Source organism: Astatotilapia calliptera, chromosome 6 (genome assembly GCF_900246225.1).
Source record: "Astatotilapia calliptera chromosome 6, fAstCal1.2, whole genome shotgun sequence".
In the NCBI taxonomy this organism is placed as follows: domain Eukaryota; kingdom Metazoa; phylum Chordata; class Actinopteri; order Cichliformes; family Cichlidae; genus Astatotilapia; species Astatotilapia calliptera.
The window spans coordinates 2748330-2766359 of record NC_039307.1 but is presented as its reverse complement, the minus strand read 5'-3'; the positions used below and the strand labels follow the sequence as shown (position 1 = coordinate 2766359).

General features: G+C 41.9%; 1 protein-coding gene across 1 annotated transcript in view; it reads left to right on the top strand.

The window, feature by feature from the left end:
* The window catches only part of LOC113023566 (VPS10 domain-containing receptor SorCS1-like), a 196648-nt gene that overhangs the window by 152166 nt on the left and 26452 nt on the right, over positions 1 to 18030 (top strand). Inside the window, 7 exon segments of the mRNA XM_026169679.1 lie at positions 340 to 486; positions 3062 to 3164; positions 7780 to 7856; positions 10187 to 10278; positions 10621 to 10728; positions 14204 to 14321; positions 15738 to 15871. Coding sequence (XP_026025464.1) covers positions 340 to 486; positions 3062 to 3164; positions 7780 to 7856; positions 10187 to 10278; positions 10621 to 10728; positions 14204 to 14321; positions 15738 to 15871 — 779 coding nt within the window.

Genomic DNA, 18030 nt, shown 5'->3' with positions numbered 1-18030 from the left:
AGTGGAGTTTCATTGCCTGATGCCACTGTCACAGACTCAATTCAGTATCCCTGAGTCGTCCTGCAGGTCTCCAACAGGGAGTCAGATTCATTTAAGACACACATCGATTATTCACAAGTCTCCAGACAGTCGATCATTTCCCACTCAGGGTTTGTGACTGTGTTTGGTTTTTGTTGGGAATGCAGAAGTAGGCTGCGTTTCCTTGAAGTGTCTGATTTGCTTTTGCAATGCGTTGCGATCGTTTTCGGCACAGTGACTTGAAAATAGGAAAGCAATCATATTTATTGGTCAAATAAAGTAAAATTTCACATAAAGCCGTGAACCGTTCTGATTCTCCAGGTAGCGGGAATAAAAGGAATGTTCCTCGCCAACAAAAGGACGGACAACCAAGTGAAGACGTACATCACCTACAACAGAGGCAGAGACTGGAAGTTACTGCAGGCACCGAGCAAAGACCTGAGAGGCAACAGCATTCACTGTGTGCTGGTGAGTTTCTTTGCATCTGCCAGCGAGATGCGTTCATACATGTTTTTATATGTGTGCGCTTCCATCAAAGAGAGGCCTTGACAGGAGTTGACTGATCCCAGCAGCAACGAGAGCCCGAGCTCGGAAAGAGCAGCGCCCGTCAAAGCTGAGTGCTCTGAGGCTGCTCAGCTGAAAGGTCAGCCATTTTGATTCAGTCCAATAAGCTGACCTCCCATTTAAAGAAACACAGAGAGAAAGACTTGTCAGACAGAAAGGCTTTTCTGTATTTTATCTGCCTTCCTTCCTGAGAGCCTCTAGAAAGTTGGAGGCTTCTCATACTCTAGTGGAGTTTTCACTCACTAGTAAAGTTCAGAATTACAAGTAAACAACCTACCCTTGAAAATGGAAACCGCTTATTTCTTGTAGCACATTTTTCTTTTCAATACCTTACCTCTTTGTGTATTTCTCTGTTAAATGAAATGTTGCAAAACCAGTGACTCAAAGAGAAAACCTAGGTAAAGAAAGCACAAAAGTCCTGAGCATTTGTAGAGTTATGTCAATACTCCAGCAACCTTAGACGCTAGAACCACTTCTGCAAGAATCATAGCAAAGCAAGACATTTATACAGAGGCCAAGGATGAAGTCAGTCAGTGGATGGAGTACAGATTGTGTATTCGGTTTTTAAATGATGACATATGAACCCTGCTTTCGGGTCCAAACTACTCTTTGTTTTTAACATGTTTTAATGCTTTGTATCTTGTTCTATTTAATCTGAACAAGAACCTAAAGAAAATCTCAGTTTTTAAACCCTTACGAACTATAACTACAGCCCAGCCCTTGCAGCAGTATATTAATGACTAACCTCATATTGTGGATGGATTATCTCAGTCGTTCTCCTCACTGAAGTTTGGTCCCTTTTATAGCATCCTGCCATGTGATTGCATTTGTCCCTAACCATCGGGAACCCTCACGTTAACTTTTATCGAGTGGAAAAATTAGCTTTTATCCTCCAGCTTCACTGTGCTAATGTGTTTATGTCATGCTAACAAAGCTATGTAGTTAGCCACCACGTAGCACATCATTATGTACCAGCTAGCCCAACTTCAGAAACCCTATAAATGTCACTGCTGTTTAGTTTTCTGTCTTCATTTATGTCAGAAGTTATAGCAGAGCTGTACGTTTTAATTGATCAGAAATCCCTCAGTCAGAACATGTTTCCATCTACAGATTACATACCTAGCGAGCTAACTTCAAACATTGTTAAACTTCATAAATCCTGTTTTCATGGATGCCTGGATGTTAAACTTTATTGTTACACCTGGTAGAGCAGCAGCGCTGATCATTTTATTAAAGATGGAAGACAGTTTGTAACTCTCAGTGATGCCGCAGTGTTCGTTTGACTTTGGGACCTAAAGCGGAGTTTGGACCCGGAAACGGCTAATGACGTCAAACGTAAAGACCAGATAGGTGCTAAGAAATGCCAAAAGATGTGCCTTGCAGACAACAATGGGGGTGATCAGTTAAGGAGAGGGATATTCGAAAAGCACAAGACTGTGCACAAGTTTGCTCACATTGTTATTTTAACAACATTGTGTTAATTAAGAAGCAACCAAGTGGCAACCTCCAGGGCTGGATGATGCTGGCAGGTCTCATCACTGATAACTGGAGCTGATCACCACTGCACCATGTTTGCGGTTTTGATTGCTTTTAGAAGATTATTAAAATCAAGTGACCTGAGAAAAGTATGACCTACTGTGTGGTACACACCAAATTGTGCTTTAGTTCTGTTGGTGAAATTCTAGTTTTTTATTAGTCTACACTCATTTCCAGCAGCTATCTGTGCCCCTCCAGTGCAGCTGGTCAGTGCAGCATGGTAATCAGACTGCTAAGACTAGCAGATAACTCAATCCTTGGACCAGATCTGATGGTTTCTGGCTCTAAAAGAACCTACGTGGCAGCCGTTGAAATGCTAATTGTGAGGTTTAACAAATGCTTCGTTTAGATGCCATAGGTGCGTCATGGTGAGGAGGAGCTACAGCCATCTGTTATCGTGTCTGTGGCAGCAACAAAATATACAAGTGTCAAAGAACAAGGGTTAGACGCTTCATCAGTACAAGTTTCGGATGAGCACGGCTCACTTTAATCACCTTTTACTAATACATGTCGCTAGATGACAAGAGTTTGACAGTTGGTGTCACTGTAGCACACCTTCACATATGTCCTCTTGAAATGACTGTATGTACAGAAATAATCACCTTTTTTGATAAACCAATTAGCGATTCAGTGGCATGCCTCGCCTTCCACCCATATTATACAGTCATTTGTCAGGAAATGTCAGAGCTTTAATAAACCTCTAAACAGCCCGTCACAACATGGCCTGCACCAGTGGCATTTTGCTGGGTCGTAATGAGAATTGTGCCTGTAAAGGTTAACCCAATCAAAATTAATGGTGAGGCCAGTCAATGGGGAAATGGTGTTTGTGATAAAACATAAGACTTGGGAGGGTTGCCGATCCACATTGAGGCAATAGCAGTTTTGCGCAGAAGCATCTTTGGAGGTTTTTTTTAATAACTGAGTTTTTGATTTCTCTCTGTAGCCGTACTGTTCACTACATCTCCATCTTCACGTGTCTGCAAATCCCTACACATCTGGAAACATAGCCAGCAGGGACTCGGCGCCGGGGATCATTGTCGCATCAGGTGGGTGAGAGGGAATATGTTTCGAGTGGCACGTCGTCTACATTCTCCGTGTCTTCTTGGACTTCTGAGGAGTTTTCTTTAAGACAAAGCTCATGTTTTCATCTGTCGTTAAATTATTTAATAAAAGAAGGACTTTTAGCCCTTGACTGAAAGGTTAAAACATCTAACCAGTGCTCACTGTTGTTGATTTGCCAGGGTTGTAGAAGGAAAGTCGAACAATATGTGCATTATTCAGTTAATAAAGTAAGGTATTCTATGGTTTGCTTAGATTTTAGTATACAGCAAAGGTAACATGAAAGAGCCTCCAAACTGCAGAGACATTAGTGATTAAAAATGCTTCTCCTTTACTGTTTTTCTTCTTTCTTCTGTGTTAACTTTAAGATATCTGTCTGTTTCTCTTAGTTATTAATCATTTCTGTCCATTTTCCATGACTTGTTCTTCTTTGCAGTTGCACTGTAGTGTTTGTTGCATTTAGCATCGGTATATCACTCCCGCAAGCATGTGACATGCTGGCATCAGCTCACCTTAAAACGCAAACAGATACAGTGGGGCAAAAAAGTATTTAGTCAGCCACCGATTGTGCAAGTTCCCCCACCTAAAATGATGACAGAGGTCAGTAATTTGCACCAGAGGTACACTTCAACTGTGAGAGACAGAATGTGAAAAAAAAAATCCATGAATCCACATGGTAGGATTTGTAAAGAATTTATTGGTAAATCAGGGTGGAAAATAAGTATTTGGTCAATAACAAAAATACAACTCAATACTTTGTAACATAACCTTTGTTGGCAATAACAGAGGTCAAACGTTTACTATAGGTCTTTACCAGGTTTGCACACACAGTAGCTGGTATTTTGGCCCATTCCTCCATGCAGATCTTCTCGAGAGCAGTGATGTTTTGGGGCTGTCGCCGAGCAACACGGACTTTCAACTCCCGCCACAGATTTTCTATGGGGTTGAGGTCTGGAGACTGGCTAGGCCACTCCAGGACTTTCAAATGCTTCTTACGGAGCCACTCCTTTGTTGCCCGGGCGGTGTGTTTTGGATCATTGTCATGTTGGAAGACCCGGCCTCGTTTCATCTTCAAAGTTCTCACTGATGGAAGGAGGTTTTGGCTCAAAATCTCACGATACATGGCCCCATTCATTCTGTCCTTAACACGGATCAGTCGTCCTGTCCCCTTGGCAGAAAAACAGCCCCATAGCATGATGTTTCCACCCCCATGCTTCACAGTAGGTATGGTGTTCTTGGGATGCAACTCAGTATTCTTCTTCCTCCAAACACGACGAGTTGAGTTTATACCAAAAAGTTCTACTTTGGTTTCATCTGACCACATGACATTCTCCCAATCCTCTGCTGTATCATCCATGTGCTCTCTGGCAAACTTCAGACGGGCCTGGACATGCACTGGCTTCAGCAGCGGAACACGTCTGGCACTGCGGGATTTGATTCCCTGCCGTTGTGGTGTGTTACTGATGGTGACCTTTGTTACTTTGGTCCCAGCTCTCTGCAGGTCATTCACCAGGTCCCCCCGTGTGGTTCTGGGATCTTTGCTCACCGTTCTCATGATCATTTTGACCCCACGGGATGAGATCTTGCCTGGAGCCCCAGATCGAGGGAGATTATCAGTGGTCTTGTATGTCTTCCATTTTCTGATGATTGCTCCCACAGTTGATTTTTTCACACCAAGCTGCTTGCCTATTGTAGATTCACTCTTCCCAGTCTGGTGCAGGTCTACAATACTTTTCCTGGTGTCCATCGAAAGCTCTTTGGTCTTGGCCATGGCGAAGTTTGGAGTCTGACTGTTTGAGGCTGTGGACAGGTGTCTTTTATACAGATGATGAGTTCAAACAGGTGCCATTCATACAGGTAACGAGTGGGGGACAGAAAAGCTTCTTACAGAAGACGTTACAGGTCTGTGAGAGCCAGAGATTTTCCATGTTTGAGGTGACCAAATACTTATTTTCCACCCTAATTTACGAATAAATTCTTTACAAATCCTACCATGTGGATTCATGGATTTTTTTTCACATTCTGTCTCTCACAGTTGAAGTGTACCTCTGGTGCAAATTACTGACCTCTGTCATCATTTTAAGTGGGGGAACTTGCACAATCGGTGGCTGACTAAATACTTTTTTGCCCCACTGTAACTTGACAACAGAAAAACCCCTCAGAGCAGCATTGTTCCTGAGAACACGTGAAAAATAGGCAAGGACTCTAATTGATTCACCGTGAAGACAAAAATAAGGTAATGTGACATCAGCAGCCCCCAGGTGGATTCACATCTGTGATATTTACTCCCGTGTGGACCGGCTCTGTCAATAACATGCAGGCACCGGCCTTGGGTGTCTGGAGAAGGCCAAGTTTACCCTACCAGCATGAATGCCATGACCTTTATGAACCACTGTGGGATAAGTCGGTTTCACTGATTTGGGAGTAAAACAATTAACTTATTTATTTCAGTCTATGTCATTATTTCAGCTACAGAATGGTGAAAATGAATGAGAATGATTACTTATTTCTTCTTCGCTTATTTCTTCTTTTCTGTCCCAGACCATCATTTGGAAGTTATTTGGGGATTAAAAATATTGGGAAATAGTCCTAAAACAGTAAAACTTATTCCAAGTCCTGGGTTCTGAATGATTATCTCAGTTTTACTTTTTTCTGCCTTAGTAAAAAAGGTGGCAGATGACATGGGAGACATCGCGGCATTGTGTAAAAATCCCATTTTACAGAGTTATGAGGAAAGGTTAGCTTTAAGCCCATTCACAATGTGACATGGGATGGGCTTTTAAACATTCCAATAGTTTTGTGGTCTTGTTCATCCGTGGGGGAAGAGAGGAGCGGGAGGTTGACAGATGGATTAGTACTGATGCGATCAATCACTGGTCCAGTCTCTGTGGTTAAAAGCATAAAGGCAAAGCTGTCGATTTATTGGTCAGCTCCTATCCTCGTGTTTGACCACAAGCTGTGGGTCATGACTGATTGAGGATAGTATCAACAGGACAGCTTCCTCTGTAGGGGGCCCAGACTCAACCATAAAGAGGGTGAAGAGCTCATATGGGAGGGGAGCAGGGGAAAGCCACTACCATAGGTTTAGGTCAGATTTTCTGTCTGGTAGGAAACTCCAAGGGCAGAACCAGGACATGCTGATGAGATTTTGACATGCTTGGGAATGTCTCTGAGCTGAAAGCTGGGATGAGACTGGATATTTCTGCTTAAATATCCAGTCTCATAAATATACTGTCTAAGTGTATGTATATACACTTAGAATTATTATAGCAAAATAGCCTTTATAGTAGTGAAACCGAACACTGAGCTCACTGTAGGATAAGGGATCAACATTTAATCGGCCTTTATTTAGCTGAGATTGCTATTACAAGTTCATTTATTGGTCAGTAGCAGGAAACTGGACTATAATCCACATGGTCACTGTTGTTTGGAGTCCTGTGGAATTTGTAGGCAGTAGTCTACAGTACTTTCGCAAGACTCTATGCTCATAAGTTGTGCAATGTGAGGGCTAGGAGATCTAGTAGATCTTTATTTTCTATGTCTGGGTGACAGTGCAGTTTGTGACACATTAAAACAGAACTGTTAGGTAGAAAAAATGAGACCTTTATAATAATAGCATCCCAAGATTTCATCTCAACTCTAAATTGTTCATTGCAGCATTTGTTGCTTGTCTTTTGAAGTCAAAATGAAAGTAAATCTGTTATTTCGACCGCCCGTAGTGCCATATGGGACCCCAAACTGGAGACTTTATAACTTTCAAAGACAGGAAGCAGAACAGTGATGAAAGCAAACGTGTATTTTAGAATATTAATTGGTTACCAACGACATCTTTCAGACATCTGCTGAGTTCTCCCTAATCTTATGTTTTTAATTAAACCCAACCCTGAACCACTGTCAAGGTGGAAGACTCGAGGAAATCATTATCAATCACTCAAAGAAGAAAGAATCATGAAGCACAAGACGAAATGAGGCTAGAGGAGATGCTAAACATTAGCACGTATACAATTATAGTTCTGTGAATTATAAGTGTATTACACTGTTAGTGCATGATACAGATGCACTGTATCCACAGCACACCTGTACATCACACCAGCATGGTGACAACATCAACTGGAGCTCAGCAGAAATCTAAATATTCAGCACTCGTGTAGCTTGTATGTTATGATGAGTGTGAAGCCTATTGTTTTTCAAGAGGCATTCAGAGTAGGGGACAACTGGAAAAACCACCACCTGGCACCAATTACAGGCTAAATTAAAGCAATTACAGCCGTCTGCACAGAATTAGGGAAGCTTGTCTTAATGTGGTCAGAACTGCTGAATGAGGGATACAGTAATCTGGATTTATTGGTTAATTTAGGGGTATGGGCAAATGTTGCACTGCACAATAGATCTTTCAGAGGACTGTAATTACAGCAACTGTCTGCAGCTGCAAGCTGGTGCCTCTTGCTGTAGAACCACCTCTTGTCTGAACACAATGTGTAAAAGTCGTGTTGTATTTTGTCAGAAATTAATTTCCTTTTTGTGCATCAAACTGTCTCTCCACCTCAAAGCACTTGATCAAGTTTGTTTTCTATCCTTTCTGTGAACTGGCCTCACGTCCAGGCTCCATTGGGGCAGAACTGACCACGAGCAATGTCAGTGTGTTCATCACCTCGGACGCAGGAAACACGTGGAGACAGGTGAGGCAACTTTGTTTTTGGACCGTTGTGATGTCTCGCTGGTAAACTAATTCTGCATATGTGTCACATTTGAGGAAAAAGTATCTAAGCTCTAAGTCTTCACATGGCAACAGCTGACTGACATTTAACAGTTGGTACGAACCACGCTGTCAACTTCTGCAGTCTCCTGCTGACTGAGAACATTACTTTCTTTTCCAGCTGATCACAAGTGACCAGACTGTTAAACAGAACGAGTCCTCTCACGCTTTAGCTCCGTGTTTTAGTTTAACACCACTTTATATAAAGTTTAGAGATAGTTTGGTTGTATGGAATATTCAAGTTTTTAATCTTGTTATTCCATCATTGCAGACTAGAGGATAACCATCCCTCTGAAAAAAGGAGTAAAGGAGTTCATAAAAATATTCATAAATTCATTAATATTATTTTAAATGTTTTTCTGTTAGCATATACTTTTATATAAAAGATGTATGAAAGTCGAGCCAACGTGTCCTTCACTAGTTTTGGAATCTCAGAGACACAAATATCTGATAATTAGTGTCAGGTAACAACAAAAAGAATATTCCAATGTTCACTTCTTGGATGCACTGCGCCATGTTATTTGTCAAGAACACAAACACAGTGGAGAGGCCCAGCTCAGTGACTTGAGTGTTGGGTACTTCTGCATTGGCTTTATTTCCCCCCCAGAGGTGGTTGCATGTCGGTGGATAAATACAGAAATATAGAGGACAGTTGCAGGCTGATCCACTTACCATACACTGTGTGTGTGTGTGGTTCACCAACCCACTGGAGAACTGACTGTTTGGTCTTTGTATTTTTCTCTTGGGTGATTTCTGGGAAGGTGAAAACAATGTGTAGGAAAGCAGCTCACAGTGTATATGAAAGTATTTCCAGAGCTGACTTTCATTCACTAACATGGATTTTTAGCTTGGCTTCAAAAAACGTCAAGGCAAAGTGAGCAGTTGGGACCTGAGCATTGAATGTTGTGTATCGCATTAGAACATCCGCCTGTCTTCCTCTGTTTGATTTCGCTTGTCTGTGGACTCCAGTTCCAGTAAACATGGCTGGCTGTCAGTCTGAAATGACCTGCAGCCCTGATCATAATCATCCATGTGGTTATCCACCATCCCATTTAGCTTCTGAGTTTCATTTAAAAAAAAAAGCCTCACACATGTAAACAAACCAATGTGCAGTGATGAGTATGAGGTGATTAGGTCAGACATTACCCCTCAGATGGAGATACAGGATGCAATTAGCAAAATGACTGTTACAAAAATAATTTGGGATTTGTTTTATGGAAAAGTTAACATTGGTGGTGGAGAGTGCAAAGTTAGAGTAACTCTATAAGCATCATTAGTAAAATAAAAAATCTGAAACGAATGCATTCATCCACCAAGGCTGAACATTAATCCAACCCTAAGCATGAATTGACTCCTGAGCTCATATTTTATACCCATACTGAACCCAAGAACATCAAGACAATGATGCAGATTATGAAGAAACGAAACAAAACAGTAAAAAGTCCTTTAAAAATGTCAAAATCTTGAAATTGACTTTAAAAGTTTATCAAACAAATAATCAAATACCTCATCAGAAAAGGTAAGAGCCAGGAAACCCCTTAAATTTTCATCCACATATAAATAAGACCAATTAAAAAATCAACATCATTGTTCAGAAACAAACTCATCCCCACAGCTTCTATTCGGGCGCCACAACGTTCTAATCAGATCAGTTGTTCTTGTTTCCAAGCACAAACAAATTTTAATTTAAGAGTCACAAAGTTTGCCAAGTCACTGCTGTTGGCGAAGATCAACTTCCTGCGATTACACAATCATGCAGTGCAGCAAATATGTTATATTTATTAATATTACAGCCTCATGTCTGATAATTAATTTTTCCAACGATGTGCCCCGTTAAATCTTGAACAAACAGCCGCTCGCCATATGGAGCACAATGAACCGACTGACCTCCTGTCCTCTCGCTGAAAACATCCTCCTCCTCGCTCGTTGCCTATCCTCAAGTTTAGAATATAAGTCCTCAGACAACAGCCAGATTTTTTTAAGGTCACCAATCATATTACTTCTAAAGACCGGCTGAATTCATTGGCTGCATAAACCGCACATTAGACGGCCTCTACATCACTAGATTCACTTCAGTTTATGAGGCTTGTTTCTAATTAAACACAGCAATGAAAAATAATTATTTGGAAGGTAATGTAGCAAAGCAGGGCCATGATTTGCATGTATGAGTGTGTCTGTTGTGAAAAATGACAGGGTGGGTGTGTGCAAATGTGTATACAAGTAAGAGTACATCAAGCGTTTTTGTCCCAGCAGATTTTTGATGAGGAGTATGCAGTGCTGTATCTTGACCAAGGAGGGGCTTTGGTGGCAATAAGACACACTCCGCTTCCCATCCGACACCTGTGGTGAGTCATTATGACAGAGACGCCATTTGTCACAGCATGACTAATTTTCTCTGAGGAAACTGCAAGTCCTAAGTTAGTCAAGTAAAGGCAAACGAGTTTGTCTTGGAACGAAGGGAGGGTACGACTCTGTTTAGAAAACCTTGGATGATTGTCATTCGGCTTTCTGGGTTTGAGACTGTAATGACTTTTGCTCTCACTGATCAGCGTTCTCCGAGCGGAGAACCTTCAGCCCTGCGCGGAATATAAAATAAAGTCGTTAGACAACTCTCAGGGTCATTAGTGTGCGCACACAGTTGAGGGATTAGCAGCGGCCCCTTGTGAAGCAGCTGTTTGTGTTCCCAGGTTGAGCTTCGACGAAGGACGGCAGTGGAACAAATACAGCTTCACCAACACGCCCTTGTTTGTGGACGGGGTGCTCGGAGAGCCCGGAGAGGAGACTCTCATCATGACGTGAGTAGAAAAAAAACAGAGGAACAGCAAATTGCTGGTGTCTTTAAATGCGCGCTCTCTCGCGTCGTGACCCGAGCCTGTGCCGCTTCCATCTATAGCTCTGCTCTATTCAGGATTCCTGACTGTGCGTTTTCCTTTTCATGAATAAAAAGGTTTCTGTCAAGGTCTAGCCAACATCAAAACTGGCTGTCTGCTGATTATGATCACAGGAGATCAATGCTTCAGCGACAACCTGACTGCCCATTTGAAGAGCATGAAGAAGAGTGATCAAAAAATGCCTGAGAAAACAGACGAGAAACTTTATTTCTTTATAAAGTTTTAACTGCATTAGAAAGTGGAGAGAGGCATGGGGATGATTTAGCGTGCCCTCAGAAATCAGATTTATGAAGATTCCTTCTGTGTTCTTTCAAATTTATTATTAGAACAGCCCAGAGCAGAAGTGCGTGCATATGCTATGACGCAGCACTGCTCCCTTATTGGAGCAGAGATTTAGGACTTTGGGACGTGTTACCACAGCCATTACATCAATGTTTCATGATACCTGCCATAAATGACAGACTGACAGCTGGCTGTGGAGTCGGCCTTACAGGAGAGTGATAGGGCACAGCTGGAGAGAGAAAAAGGAAAATGCAGCTCTTCTTTTGGTGGGACTCGAGGGTGGGGAGCTAAAGGCGATGCTGGTAGAATAAGTTCTCGAATGCAGAGCCTCTGAGCTGGCAGACACACCATTAGTTTTCATAAGACCATCATGCACTGTTTTCTTATCAATTTGTACTCATTTTTACAGTAAGTGCCTGTCATGGCTGGGTGCCTCAGAAGCTAATTGACAGATTGATTGTGATAAATATGCTGTGGTATGAATGGTGAGGAGGGGTCAGTGCAAAGACACGCAGCCACTCAATTTAGCTAGAGATGGAATATTTATCCACTTAGTCTCATAACCTTGGATTGTGTTTTGTTCCTGACCAGTACATAAAAAAAAATATGGCTTTTCGTTCTGATTAAGTTAAACTTTAAAAGAAAAGGTTTTTAGTAACAGCATAACGCTGGAAATTATATACTGTGGATTTCGTTTTTAGATTGGGAACATTTCAAGTGTTAGTCACTGTTAACGAATCGCATGTAAAGACTAAAGCCTTCCAGCAGAACAATTTATTGCACAATATGTCTTATTTTCCATGTTTCATTTCAGTCTGTGCTGACACCATAAAATAAAACCAACAAACCCTTTATTGGATAGGGAAGCTGTGTGGAGGTGACAAAATAAGCTGAGGTTGAACTTTCTGTTGGCTCTCTGTAGTCGCTGCACAACTATTTCTGTCACGTGTGCTTTGAATGAAAAGTTGGATGCCTTCTCGAGTCTAATGTGTTTTCCAATTTCCCAGCTCCCTACTAGAATCCAGCAACTGGTGGTCACTTGCTGCAAGACAGAGCCATGCAACAGCGACTCTTTTTGTTTTAACTTCCATGTCTCTGGCAGTATGTCTAGGGTTAGGGTTGTGAGTGTAGGCCGGGTTTGGGTTTGGTTAATGTGCTCTCCTTTACATAGATTTTTCACCTCTTTGCACTACTTACATCGAAACACTTTTAACAGTAAAACTGTACCTACAAAATGAATGAGAGTTCACTTGAAATCCAGCATTTAGTCCCTGAAATCTTTTTAGCATGTTGCGAAAGCCTAAGCCCTAAGCCTAGACAAATCACTGGTGACTGGATGGATTTCAAGAGTGACTTCAGTCATGCTATCAAGTGATCAAGTAAATAATAAGCAGTTGTGCTTTACAAGATACCGAGCTGAATTCTGGCTCAAACCTCCTGTAGCCTCTCTTTCTGGTGCTCTGCTTTCCTTCCACAGTCCAAAGATATGCTCTCATCTGTGATGGATGAGGAGCCAGCCCAGGGTGTACCCTACGTTTCGCCCTACACCTGCGGGGATAGGCTCCAGCATCCCGATGATGCTTACTTGGATAAGTGGTTAACAAAGTGGATCATTGGATGGATGAATAAGGTTTCAAAGAGGCAGACTGCTAGATTAGTAAATTAAAAATACAATGGAGGATAAAAAGTGCCTTTCTGTTACCTGTTGGTTCTTCCAATGATGGATCGCAGGCGGCAGATCTTGTGTGTTTTAAGTGAGGAGCCAAATGCACACAACGCAGGCGGGACTGATCTTAACAAAAGTGCAGATTTATTCGGACTAATGGCAAAACAGACAAAACAAAAGGCAAAAGGCAAAGTCAGAGTTGAGATAAACTGAACTGGGAGAGCTAACCTAAACACTAAACTTGGACACAGGGAACGTGGATGGTGACACGAGGAACCTAGACATGGAGACCTGGAACATGATAAGAACAGACAACCCGGCAATGACCACATATTATAAACACACGAGGGTGACGAGGGAAGTGGAAACGCTGGGGAACACAGCTGGGACGAATAGACATAATGACACAGGAGGAAGGAAAACTGAACACAGAATGCAAGACTGTCAAAATAAAACAGGAAACAGACTAAGATGCACAGCTCAACACTGGGCCCGGGGAGAGAAACAGACTTAGAAATAGAAACGGGAGACCAAACACAAAGACATGACGAGGACTTGGGGAATTAGAGAGAGAGAGACACAGAGAGGAGAGAGGGAGGGACGAGGGAGACATGGCAGGGTGGGGAACATGAGAGCAGAAAAGGGAGAAGAGACATAACAACAAGGCTAAGACCCAGAGATCCCAAGAGAGAGGGACACAAGGACACAAAGAGAACCTAATAGACAACTATAGACTTCAAAGACAAGAAAAACTCAAAACATAGAAAGAACTAAACTGAAGGCTAAACTGTAAACATTGAACTTAAACCCTCTTTATAATGTGAGAGTCACAAACACACTATAATCTCAAAAGAGCCAGTGCCCTGACACAAACCTGTAAATCTTATATATCCATGCTTGCAGCAGTTTTCTTGCACGGATCATCTGTTGAAGCATTTGTCTCTTTCACTCACAGTCTTTATCAGCTGTTTAGTATTTCACTTTTAAAGGCTCTCTGTAATTTCCTAAAACAGCTGTCCACTGCTGGTAGTATCAAATGCTAGCTAATGAAGTTGTTTATTTCTGGTTGCATTTTCAGTTTGATGCTCTGAAGTGTATTTGGGGCATCCGAAAGCTGAACGCGCAGGATCAGCGTTAATAGACCTCCGTGCTTCCTTTCACGATAACGATGGCTCACGACATTCAGCGCAACAATGAGCCTCACAGATGTGTTTTTAATCATGTGTGGTCAAAAAAACATCAGCTCTGTGGCCTAGATGATAAGATTCATCAGACAGTGCTTATTAGCAGGATGAATTCACTCCCGGCTTTGATCTTCGTGTGGGATTTGCTCACCAGACTTTTCCTTTAACATCGTTTTAGTTCGATCATTATCCAAATCGTGTTTTGTATTTAACGAGTGCAGCGTGTGTGTCTGCTTTCTTTTTTCAGGATATTTGGACATGTCAGTCATCGATCGGAGTGGCAACTGGTGAAAATAGACTTCAGGTCCATTTTCAACAGGAGGTGTATAGAGGCAGATTATCAGACATGGCACCTGCACAACCAGGTACAGCATTTAATCAGATCAGGATAGAGTTTTGATTCTTTTTACACCCTGTACAAAATGTTTTAGAGCCTTTAATTATATTTCAAAACTATTTTTAATTAAATAACATTTCAAAGAGGCAGACTATTAAAATGATTTTTAATTTAAAAAGTATACTAATGAGCTGCTTCAGTAAAACACATCATTATGAAACCAGGTCTAAGTACCCTAGCTATACGAACCCCAAGTGCAATGTTTAGCAGAAAAACTAAATAACTTTGAATTATAGACAGTTTCCCCTTTGACTGCATGTCTTGAAAAGCCAAAATTCCAATATTCTGAAATGTTAGGGTTAGAGCTTTCAAATTAGGATTAGGAATCATGGAATAAAATGGTAGTAAGTAAAAGGCAGGACTTAAAGGAATTAAACTTGTTACTTAATGAACTATTATTTCCTAATGAGAAGTAAATTCATTGAAGGAATTCTGAAGTCTGTGGAGACCATCTCCTCCAAACACAAGTTCTTAAGTTTGGTTGATTCAGAGCCCCTCGCTGTACGCTTTCAGCTTTGCTGTGTTGTGAAGCTGGAGACCTCCCAGCGCAGAATCCTTACGATTCCTCCCTCATGCTTTAAGTGAACCTCCCAGCATACGTTAAACCTGCTCCGAAAGCTCCTCAGCCTGGTCGGGCCTGAAGCAGAGCCAGACGTTTAAAGCTTGCCTTTATTCATGGACCACTTCTGTAATTGGTTTAGACACCCATATGCTCAAAGCAGGCTAATGATCAAAACATATAGCATGGAAGATGACAAGAGTCCAAGCCAATTACAGGGCTAAACTGCCCAAATGTAGTGTGGGTATAAAAAATAAACACCACCTGAAAACAGAGGTTTTGTGTTTAAGTTAGGGAAGGAGCTGGCAGTTGTATTTGTGGATGCTGGCAAGAATGTTTTTAGCCATCTCACTAGTGACACCTAATGCACAAAGACAGAATGTTGTGGTAATAAAAAGAGAGCAGCAGTGTAGGATGAAGGATGCAGTGGAAACAGGCTGCTGATATCTTCACATCTTTTTGTACTCGACTGATTTTATATTCACTTCCCACACATAGACACGTGGCTAAAAATGGATTAGGTTCTGGCAGCGTTTGCAGCTGAAACTCCTTCACAGTCGTTCATCTCAATATCACAAAAAAATCCCTTAAAAAAGAACTCAAGCAGCACATTCGACAGTGTGACGCTTGCAACGGAGGAACAGTTGCTGAGCTGAGCACGCCACACGCCACGAGCCCGTAAATATGCGCTGAACAAGAACGGTGTTCTTTGCACACATGGCTGATTGTATCCTGTAAGTTATTTATTGTGGATACGGAGTTACAAAATCACTTCAGTTTCAAACTCTGTTTCTTTCCGCTTGGCTTTGTTTTTGGACCCTGCAGGGTGAGCCGTGTCTGATGGGAGTCAAAAGAATCTACCGAAAGCTGAAGCCCACATCCAGGTGCGTTATGGGAAAGACATACTCAGTGACCATGACATCGGCACCATGCGACTGCACAGAGGCTGACTTTGAATGGTCAGTATTTAATTTTCATTCAGTCCACTTTGTATGTGCTAACACTTTACAATCCCCACTTTTAAACTGTGCATTAATAATTCATCAGATTTGAATAAGTATAATCTGGGACTACTGGGCTCTGGTGGCTCCCTGGGAGCTGGAGAACTGTGCCTGGGTCTGTGCCTCAGTTGGTGGCGGTGGGGGACTGGGGTTGGTGCTCTCTAACGGTCTTGGGGTGTGGGGCGCTTGTGGTGGCGGGTTGGCCTCTTCTGGGTGGGTCCGGCTACAGGGCCTGGGGCCCTGGTTCCCGGGGTCTCTGGCTAAGACCCTTCTTGCGTGGGGTTGGTCTGCGCCCCCTTGGGTGGGGTGGGCTTTCTCAGGTGAGGAAGCATACATTGCTGAGTGCAGCTTGTCCCAGACCCAGACCAGGGTGTCTTGTCCTTTTCCTGTGTGTGTCCCAAGACTCATCTGAACACTCCGGTCTACTGTCTTGGGTGGAGGCCCCGGACTGGGTGGTGTCATTGCAGACCCTACACCCCCCGTGGCTGGGTGTGGGAGATGGGGGTGCCTACTGAGCCAGTTATTTCCTGGCTCTCTCCTTACACACCCACACCCACACACACTCTCCCTCATACAGCACATGCATGCGTAGGGTCACAGTGGGTAGAGCCATTCACGTGGCTGTGTCGGTGCTACCTGTGAGTTTTTGAGTGTCTGTGTTCCAGGTGTTGTATGTTTGTTCTCTTACAGGTGCGGTAGTTGGCGATACATTGTGTATTTCTTTTTGTACTCTGTTCTTTTATTATGTCTTCCCCAATCCTCTATTTTTCTCTCCCTGTCCTGCCTTAGACATTGTCATACTGTATACCACATATAATAGAATAACTGAAATAACAGGAATATAAATGAAGATGTAAACAGAAACACCCTAAACAAGAGGAGCCTGTAGAGAATTTATAGAGCTGCTCTTGGAAAAGCAAAATGTGTTTGGCACACAGTGCATTCAGATCATAATTCTGATTGTAAAAGCTGCCAGAGAGGTCAGGACTTGAACAAGAAAAAGAAAAACACAGCTGGAGTAAACACTCGACACCGTCAGAGTGTTTGGATTCTCTGTGTTTTTGCTGGGTTTTTTGTTTTTGCTAAGAAGTCTGACTCCTGTGAGCCCTTTTCGGTGTGTGTGTGTGTGTGTGTGTGTGTGTGTGTGTGTGTGTGTGTGTGTGTGTGTGTGTGTGTGTGTGTGTGTGTGTGTGTGTGTGCACTAGAAAGCCTGCAATATTAAACCAAAGTTGCTGGAACTCTTAACACTTTACCATCCACTTTGTTATTGCCTTTGACCTTGAACAATCCTGTAAATAAACCTGTTAAACCTTAAAAAAAAAAAAAGACCTCAAAGCAAACTGTGCTTGTTGAGCATGTGGCCAAAATGTAGCCTAACCCGAACTGACATCTGGTGGATGTTAACAGGTTATGAATTTTACTGTGAACACACAATGATAATTCATTATTGTTAATAATCATTAGCAGTACCAGGATTCATCATATTCATTAGTTTATCTATTCTTAGATTGTATTTATGAATTTTACATTTTGTCATAGCTGATAAAACATGCTGATAGTATTTTAAAAATATTACATGTTATATGATTTACTGTGTATTTGGTAATGATGTTTTGTACCCAGTGCTTTAGATGTAGCTTTAAATATAATTTTAATGTTGCAGTGAGGTATTTTTAACCTAAACCATAATGTTCCTGTAACCACATCTAGCCTGTAGTGCAAAAAAATATTGCATTTAATCTTATTGAAGAATATGAATTCTTTACAAAAGACTTTCCAGTAATTATACTAAAGGTTTATTGGAGATTCTGAAAAACTAGTTCATGCATTTATTACTTCCAGGCTGGACGACTGTAATTCATTATTATCAGGCTGTTCTAGAAACTCCCTGAAAAGCCTTCAGTCCTGACAGGGACTAGAACGAGAGAGCAGATTTCTCCTGTATTGGCTTCCCTTCATTGGCTCCCTGTTAAATCCAGAATTGAATCCTCACATACAAGATCTTGAATAATCAGGCCCCATCTTATCTTAAAGACCTTATAGTTCATGTACAATATCACTTGTTGTTCCTAGAGTATTTAAAAGTAGAATGGGAGGCAGAGCCTTCAGTTTTCAGG